Raw genomic sequence first — 10,024 nt, 5'->3', positions numbered from 1 at the left:
ATAAATAAATAAATAAATAATTAAATTATACATCTGTACACATTACTTCGAGAGTCCGAGAATCGACGGTTACTTAGGCCCATAGCCAATATCACACACTTCCCCCCTCTACTTCTTCTTCTAGTGGTTGGTCCTAATAAGTCCCATAGCATTGCAGCCTAATTAGGCCTATTGTGCGTCGCACTACTAGTCCTATTCAGCAAATTGATTTGTGCTTTTTACAAAGTCCAAGAGCTTCCTTGCTGACACTTCTCTCAGTTCCTTGGGTTCCAAATAGGGTCTCCCAAGGTGCGCCATTCTGCTACGTGCAAATCCCGGGCACTCGCCCAGGATATGCAGAGAAGTTTCACCCGCCGATTCACATCCTCGGCAGACCAGACTGTCTACAAGCTTTAGCTTAGGTAGATGTTTCCTAAAGCGACAGTGTCCCGTTATGAGTCCTCCTGAGCCGGATTCTGTAGCTGTAGCTCAGTAAATCATACGCTCTTTCCTTCGAAGGATACTCCATGAGCTCCTTAGAATGGCTATGTCCTGGCCGTGAAGTCCAGTATTTCCTGTGCTCTGTCTCAGTCCATTTGCCCAGAGCCCGCCTGACCACACTGGGAGATGTGCCACAGAAGGACTCCGGGCCAATGAACTCTGTTTTGGATCCCTTTCTAGCAAGTTCATCCGCTTTCTCATTTCCACAAATGCCTTTGGAGTCAACACAGTCTGGCTAGGCTATGAAGGGCTGTGTCGACTGATCTGCTTGCCTGATAGGCGTATTGGTACTTGTGTAGAGGATTTACCCTCAACACCCCGTCCCTTATATGCCTATCAACTATTCTCTCCAATGTTTTCAGGAGGAAAGATGTTAAACTTATCGGGCGTTATGCCTTTGCCTGGGCATATGATGGACGCCTTGGTTTAGGAAGAGACGTCCCTCTCTATATCTCTGAAACTATCCATAGGATTACTTTGGGCCCGTGACTTTTGATCAGAATGTCGAGAACTATAACATATCACAATTCCAGCCAAATCTAGCAGGACCCAACTTCCATTCATTTTGTGTGGGGTCCTTTAATAACAACAGTTTTTCAGAATATGTACTTTACAGACTTTTATCAAATACATGCCCAAATAGGCATACCTTGTTAATGCAATATTGGGGAGAACTCTCGACCTATAAATGTTAAAATAGACGAGTACAAAGATTACAACAAAAATTTTGCTTTAGTCAAGATTTTGGAGAAGGAAAATATAATATCATTAAAAGAAAATTATAATAACATATTAAAACAAAAATTAAAAAAAAAACGTTAAACCTATCAAATCATATATCACTGTAATCTTATGAAAAAATAGATCTAAATGTATACAGATGCTTCATTAAAAGTCAGTTTACTTTGACATTATTTACAATGTCCATTTGTCCAACAAAATTCTGGTACTTTAGGAAAATTCAAGCTGTAATTTTGGGTGACTTAAGTACAGTATAGACCAGGGGTCGGCAACCTTTTTTGGCTGCGGGTTAAAATCAACCACAGTGTGAATATTAAATGGACGTTTGGGTCAGTGATATTTTAAAACAGTCTTTTAGTGAATAATAAGATACATTTTATTTTAAACTTTAATTATTATTATAAAAACTAATAAAATTCTAATTATTATAAAAAGAAACATTTAGCAGTTACCTAAGTGAAATAATTATTATTATTTAAAAAAATATATTGCCAGGAACAAACAAAAAGCAAAGATTCAAGATTGACGTGCGCGCAAAAACAAAGCATCTATTTTCAATTTTTTTTTTTCTCAAAATATTCGTTTCATGTTTATTTTATAATTTATTTTTATATATTATACTTTTTTAGGAAATAGAGTGGGTCACTTGAAATTAGTAAATGGGTCACTCGGTGACCCACGGGTCATAGGTTACCGACCCCTGGTATAGACTCTTTAATCCGAACTAAAAAAACACGGGCTTAAAGAGATAAGTTCGAATTACCGATATTTTTGGATTACTGGATAGTAAATATATACATATGTAAATATGTTTATGTCCATACATATAATATGAATTTGATTTTATGTGTTACTGAGAAGACAAAAAATAACAATTAAACCAAACATTATCGTAAAATATGTCGTATAAATATCGCCATGTTTGCATGGCAATAATTCAACTAAAAGGATCTAATCAAGAAAGGCTCCGATTCGCATAAAAGGATTTCCCTGAGACTGCCGGGGAATTACGTTTTTAGCAGTTACTTTTTATTATGTAGTCTGACTTTATAATCCGAACTATATATGTTAAACCGAATTTTGTTTGAATTAAAGAGTTTTGTTCGGACCATCGAAACGGGCATTCGTCGAATCGTCAGGCCGGATCAGTGGATATTCGGATTAGGATGAGTTCGGATTAAAGAGTCTATACTGTACTATCTTTTTGCAGTTATAAGTAAAAATCAAAAAGTTTTTAAATTACACTATGAACGAGTTCAAGAATATTCAATGGAAATAAGAAAATATATCCTCGTCACACGCATACTTGGAATGGGCTAAAATTTATTATCTTGTCATGGTCGATGTAAGGTGTCTTAGGATGCTAGAAATATTGTTTTAAAATAGAAAAAATGTTTTTAATAGATTTTCATAAAAAATAAACATTTAGTTCATATGTGACAAGGCTACTGATACCTAATTAACAATATTATGAATCTGAACATATCCTCTTAGATTTTGTGTGAGGGTAACTTAGTCAAAAATTTATTTGGTTTGTTTCGCTCATTCAAAAGGCTAGGGAAAAAAATATATTCTTGTGTTAATTGATTTTAGTCACTATTTACCTGCATCCTAGATATTAAATAGTTTTGGAATTGAACAAAACAACAAATTATGTATACTAATGACAAGTATGTCGTTATGTTGCAAGTATTTTTTAAATGTTACAAGAACTGTGCTGCTGCTGTATGACTTTATCATTCCAGATAACCAGATATCCCAATCGTCGTGTTCCTGCTAGAAAAACTTTTGCGGCGGTAGAAAGATTTCGAGGAAACGGACACATTCAACCTTGTCCTGAAGGTACTGGCAGAAGACGTCTTATTCGCAATGTAGAACTTGAAGAAGTTGTCCTTGGTAATTTACAAGATCAGAATTCAGAAACTAGTACCAGAAAATTGGCGACATACTATAGCGTTTCACATACTACGATTTGGAAAATTGCAAATGATAATCTTTTATACCCCTACCATCTACAACCTGTGCAGGAATTGACTGCTGCGGATTTACCTAACAGGATAGATTTTTGTTAATGGTATATGAACATTTCAAGGGAAACAGAAATATTTTATCCAGTATTTTGTTTGGTGATGTGATGAAGCGTCATTTCAAAGACATGGTTTAGTGAACCATCACAATGATCACTCATGGTCTGACGAAAATCCTCACCAAGTTTGTACATGGAAATTTCAACATAATTTTAGTTTAAATGTAGGAATCGTAGAAGATTATCTTATTGGTCCGTTTATTCTTCCTCGGTGTCTTGGCGAAGGGGCATTTGGGGCATTTCCTCGAACGTACATTGTTATGCGTGTGCAATGCATATCTGCGAATTCGTGGTTTTTTCAAGTAAGTTCTTTCAAAGTAAATTTAAAACAGGAAAAATAATGTCTCAGTGGATTCCTGCGCGCCCTTTTGGTTGAATTTTAAAATAGATCCACAACTAATAATTACTGTGAGGCAATGGGTTCTGAATTTATTAACAAAAGTGTCTGTTTATACTTTGGTATTCGTGGAGATATAAATCCGTAACAATAATTTATGAAATTAAAAATATCTCCTGAACGGTTGGCTTTAGCCATTTTCAATAAGTATATCTTCTTTGTTCAAAAAAGTCCAATATTTCATATTTTGTTACTAAAAGCGGTATACGGGGGTTGGCAAAAAAGTTACTACATATACAATGCAAAACGTTGCCTGCAGAGGGCGCCTCGTACTCGACACTCAAAAATCATTATTATATTATTTTTCCCATGATTAAAAAACCTCTCTGCTGAAAATTTGAAACATTTCTGACTAAAATTATAGAAATTATTAAGGAAAAACCATTTTTTATTTTTCACTTTGACACCCTGTATCTTTTTTATTATGCGACTTGGGATATAGGTATGTTAGGTTAAATTGACTGAAGGAATCTCTGGTATCATTTATGCCCCTCCATTTAAATACACCCTGTAGAACAAAACATCACAAATTAAAAAAACAGATTATGCAGGATATCATAAACATCTTTAAAAAATATTCCAAATTGGTATGCCACATAGTAGGTTTCTAAGCATAACCAAAATTGTGAACGTGTCAAATTACTTAATTTTTTTACATTTTTACAATGTTGTTAGTGGCACGTAAAATATCTTATAAAACTTTTTTAATTTATTTTTCTTTCTCACCGCTAAAAAACGGTAGGATTGCATTTTGAATGGTGCAGGGCAGTCACATGATACCCAGCGATTCCAAGTTACCCGAAACTATGGTACTAAACCTAAAAATAACAACTACATATGGGGTGCAAAATACAGAGCAACACTCTGTGTACATTGAATTGTGGTTTGACCAGAGACGTATTTCTAAATTATGTGCCCTGGACGAATATGATCGGCCGCCCCAGTACCTGTTAGTAAATGTAAAATGTCAGCAAAAATCCAGAAGGGTGGCCGAAGGGCCATAATGGGGCTGCACCGGGTTATCTTCCCCTATGCCCTTAGGAAAATACCTCACTGGGTTTGATGTGTGACCATGATGTTACAATCTATAGGTCTGTACATTCATGTTGCTTGGCGACTGATTTTAAAATCAAGTTTTTAACAGCTGATAGAAGCAGTAAAGGCAAGATCGGCATTAAGAAACAAATGAATGATGCAAAATGAAAAAAAATGATGTTATATATCCTGGAATGCATATTTTAGATACAAAAAAATGTAGGAACAGTCCAGTGCCTTGAATGTTGGATAATATAATGGATTTAGAGAGTGGAATATAAAGGATATTTTTATGATTATCATTTTTAATTTAATCACTTACCTAAACGCAACACATTTTCCATTTTATAAGACATACATTAATATAATACTGAAACAATTCAGAAATTGGAAGAAAATATAAAAAATTTAATTGATACAAGTATTAGTTAAATCATATAAAATAGATTACTATAGACATAATTAAAAAAATATAATACTTATTCAAAGTTCCCTAAATCTCCACCAGCTGGCCAAGGATCCGTATCACTTTCTGGGTCAACTTCGTGATCAGAAGAATTCGTACCTTGTGATGCATAAGTCTCTCCGGCAACACAAGTATAATAACTATCACGTTTACTCAATGACAAACTTCTTCCTATGTTATTTAATCCCTCTGTGGCTCTCTGATTTGTAGGATCAAGTTTCAGGGCTATTGTGTAATGGTGAAAAGCCTCATCGTCTTTTTGTAAATTAACAAAGCAATCACCCAACAATTGATGCAGTCTCGAATAAGGTTTCTGCGTTTCTATATGTTTCAATAACAGCTGAGAGGCTTGCTCGTACTGTTGCTCCTGTTCCAAGAATTCGACTAGCATGCATAGAGCGTTTGTGGAACCAGTCTTGTCTTGTGATACGGCTTTTTCTAAGGTCCTTCGGACTGTTTTACTCGACGCCATGGGGTCCTTTAATAACACTAAAGCATGTAGCTGAAAATAAAATACGTCTGATTTCAGTGATTTTCATCCCTAATTAATTACGTCGCAGAAACTAGTATTTACAATAGATTGTTTTAAATATTATTGTGAAAGTAAGGTATTTAAAATTTTTTATACAACTGATGTTAACGTACACAAGGAGTAGTCTTGGACCTAAACAGTTTCTTGCGGTACACACAACTATTCCCTTGTGTTCACTTAGACAATCATCTATTTTTGCTTTGTGCATTTTGTGTGATAGATGATCTTGCAAAATACTTAAAACTGGACCCTGAATACCGAAATTGTTTTTACCTGTTCAACAATATATTATGCGATACAATGTCAAATTTCTTGACCAATTAATAAAGTTGGCTCACCTTTCCGACTCGTCCAGGGCACTAAAAGTTTTATGTATCGAGCACAGCATTTCCTGTATTAGACTTGTTTATAAAACCAAATTGTGTTTAGAAAATTGGGCGGTAATTTGTTAGCCGATTTTGAAATTCCGTTTTAAAAACTCACGTAACATCTTTACACATATATATTTCTATTTCTATATGTTAAATTTATACCGTTACAAATAGAAACTTACATAATACCCTTGAGCACTAAAATTTAACTGTTTACATGCATTCATTGCCATAGATTCTGCTTCTCTCAACTTATTCATCTGTATGTAACATTCTACCAAACATTTGTGCAGATCATATCTGAAAAGATAAAAGACTATATTGCTATAGGGTGTACCAGTTTTAACACTAATGGAAAATTCTCATATTTCTGAGGAGAAAACAGGTAGCTAATTAAGATGTTGCTGGATTGCTAAAGTGATTGCAATTAGGAAAGTATAATACGATTCGATACATGTATGCAGTATTATACTGTGATACGATGTTAATACAGCCAAAAATATACTAAAAAATATACTGAAATTATTGAAATGTTAAAAATGTTAAATTTCATTGTTTATATGTTGCTGTATTTTTTACATCTTGTAAGTTATGGTACTCTGTAAATAAAAATGATTTCAAATCGATAAATAATTTGAGAATTGACAGAATTTGATTTCACATTGCAAAAATATCTCAATACGAAATTGGCTGCATTTTTTCCTAGTACCCGATTCTCCTTAAAGGAATGAAGATGTCAACCAGTAATTTTCACCATTCAATTTTTCTTGAAATATGAGCATTCCTTTTTTGTAACCCATTAGATTAATTAAAAAGCCTTTTGCGAAAATACAGTACCTGTAAGGGCAAATTTGTAATGCCTCAGTACAATGACTAGCAGCATCCTGATATTTTTTAATTTGGACCAGAGTATTTGCTTTCAAGAGAAGCGCCTCGATATTTCTTCGATCCAACACACAGGCTTGTTGTCCGAAATAAGCAGCTTTGTCATATTTCTTCAAAGCAAACATATAGTTTCCTAAAATAACCCAGTGTTCACTACTCCATAAAGACATATCCATTGTAGGTATTAAACTTTCCAGTGTCCGAATATGATCTTTGGTTCCAGAAGCTGCTAAAAGAGTTGATAACAGATCTTTGCCTGCCGTGAGGAAAGGATCGATCCGAAATGCCTATGTAAGATTTCAAAAGTTATACATATTTACATATATATTAATTTTAGCTCGACGGGGATGCAGTCATGGAAAAGTTTTAAACTTTTTGGATTTCAAGCTTTCAAAATTTTATTTGTTTTTTTATCAGGAGAATTTATCACTGAGAATTGGATTCGAAATTAACAACATGAGTGATGTCATTATCACGTGGGTCATAAATCATAGTTTAAAATTTGTTAAAAAGTATTATCTAGCATTTTTAAAAATTCTAAAAATTGTAAATTTATTTCTTGAAGACAGGATTATAACTATAATCTATTACTCATGTAATAACACCACTCATGTTGTTAATTTCCAAATATAATTCTCAATTAACTTTCCTGTTGAAAAACAACTATAATTTTGAAAACTTGAAAACTAAAATGAGTAATATTTTTTTTCTATGACTGCATCCCCATTGAACTGGAATTTTGTTTAACTTGAGTAGTCGTCTAATTTTTTGCATTTTATTTATCGTCAGAAAATCTCATTATTATTATTGCTCATTAAGATATATATATATATATATATATAGAATTGTGATTTGCTCTTACTTTTTGTAAAACTGATATAGCTCTCTGATCTTCGCACATGTAATGATAACAATAGCCCATATTGACTATAAGAGATGTGTTGTCTTTTAACAAACCATGTGTATCCATGCTCTTGTATGTTTTAATTGCATTTGCAAAATCTCGAGAATGTAATTGAGCCTGAGCTTTTATCCAAGAATTTAACCATGTTATTTCTGATGACACTTCTACCATTAACGAATTTACTTCCACGCCCTATAATTTAATATTTCATATGAAATATAACACAAAATTATGAATAATCAAATTATTGTAATTTCATTTAATAATTGACTTACTTTTATTCCTAATTTCAGTAAATTTTCCACAGCTTCAAGGGCTAATGGACAATCTCTGAGAACTTCTTTAAAACACGCTATTGCAGATCTTTCCATTCCTAAGTCTTTAAATATATTTCCTAAAGCCATGTTTACTTTTGGCGTACGTAAACGAGCAGAAACCATTTGCAAAATTTCTCCAGCAGCTTTTTTTTGCTTCAGTGCTAAACAACACAAATGTATTTTATATTTGATGTCTACATCACTAGCTACTTCATTCTGATTCTCCGTTATTTTATTATTAGAATTTTTTTTAATAAGTATGTTTTTTCTCATCTGTAGTGCTTGCCGATACAAATTTTCTGCTTGAAAGAATTGCTGAATACTGTATAAAGCATCAGCATAATAAAGTGTAATCTGGAATTTCATTAATAATGTAAAAGTGTCAGGTTTCTGTTCTCCAATGGTCAAAGCCAAATCGCACTAAAAATTAATTAATTAATGGAGGTTTTCCTTATATTTAAAACGAATACATACAACTTTAACAATGTTGGAATAAAGTTCTTGTTCCGAAAGAGTTTCTAACTGTTTTATAATATTATTCATAATTTATTATTTCTAAATATATTATGGTTCAAAATCAAATGTAAACAATTCTTTTTTGGTTATGTATAAAACTTAAAAATACCATTAAAGCTGCTTTCCTTTTGGAGTAGTTAAACTTAAAGAGTAGAACAGAAGGAGACTACTAAAGGAGCAGTTCCCCAGCAATGGAAAGCAGCTAATATCTGTCATCTGATGTAATCTGTCCGGTTCTTCCCAAGGATATTTATAACAAATATCCTTGGGTTCTTCCCACGTAAAATATCAAAATTCCCCAAAATTTTCCCAAAAATACTTTTCTCTCACTTCCACATTTTCTTCGTTTCTTCCTTGAGATTTGCTGATTTGCAGATTAGATTTTTCCTCAACTTTCTAATCATAAATATTTTGCGATTCAAACTAGACCTGTGAAAATAATAGAGAGATATTGGTACGTCACATACCGCACGTACGGTGTTAATAGCGCAGCGTTATTTGTGCGTTAATTTGTCTTGAAAATATGAGTTATTGAACATCCTAGGGTAGTTGTTTGATGACTTTGATTGGTTTTGTCTAACCATATTCTATGTGCCTAATCGTCGTCGGCTTTTCCAACATTACCCGAAGCACTTTGGCGATACGGTAAAGCCAAGGATATTTATGTACCTATTATAAATATCCTTGCGGTAAAGCATAGTGTGAAAGCATAACGCTATACATTCGTAAATTATACCAGGCGTTATCGTTATTACGGCAGCGCGACAGCTGTATGCAACTGCGCATGCTTAGATGTCAAAATACCCACATACTTCTATACAGCCTAGAAGTATGTGTAAATACTGCATGCACTAATGCAAGTTGTCGCTCCAATATCTCTCTAATAACAGACTGACTTTATAAGCTAAGACCGGTGTCCCATGCATGCATCCGCCGCCGCCATTATTCCATGGCTAGAAATTGGCCTCAATGATTTGGGATCGAGGGGGATTATCCCTCTTTATCCTGCCTCATCTCGTGTAGGCCTGGACAGCCTTCGTAGGTGGGCCCCATCCGTCGTCTACCCCGACCGCAAATGCGGCCGGTGTAGGCGCTTTGTGGGACCTCCTTTTGTCCTGGCTGGGCCCCGCCGGCTAGGGCCCTTTCTTCTGGCGCTCTTCTTGCTTCGCCGGCTCGTCTGTGTAAACCCCGGGGGTAGTGTCATGTTTATGTGTGGTATGGTTGGGTAGGGTAGTGCGGCTATGCAGCCTGGGATGCGCTTTGCTAAGGTGGCCCTTAGGCTAGCGCGGGAGGG

At 34.5% G+C, this 10,024-nt stretch overlaps 1 protein-coding gene across 1 annotated transcript; it reads right to left on the bottom strand.

The window, feature by feature from the left end:
• Window positions 1-5,033: 5,033 nt before the first annotated feature.
• Window positions 5,034-8,805, bottom strand: LOC108914191 (anaphase-promoting complex subunit 7). The gene is made up of 6 exons (XM_018719930.1): window positions 8,689-8,805; window positions 8,173-8,634; window positions 7,856-8,089; window positions 6,946-7,280; window positions 6,291-6,408; window positions 5,034-5,707 (listed from the first exon to the last, which is right to left on the bottom strand). The coding sequence occupies exons 1-6, from the start codon at window positions 8,755-8,757 to the stop codon at window positions 5,219-5,221; spliced, it is 1,707 nt and encodes a 568-aa protein (XP_018575446.1). The 5' UTR covers window positions 8,758-8,805; the 3' UTR covers window positions 5,034-5,218.
• Window positions 8,806-10,024: the final 1,219 nt, after the last annotated feature.

Source organism: Anoplophora glabripennis, unplaced genomic scaffold (assembly GCF_000390285.2).
Source record: "Anoplophora glabripennis isolate ALB-LARVAE unplaced genomic scaffold, Agla_2.0 scaffold763, whole genome shotgun sequence".
In the NCBI taxonomy this organism is placed as follows: Eukaryota; Metazoa; Arthropoda; class Insecta; order Coleoptera; family Cerambycidae; genus Anoplophora; species Anoplophora glabripennis.
This window is presented reverse-complemented; position numbering and strand designations above follow the sequence as displayed.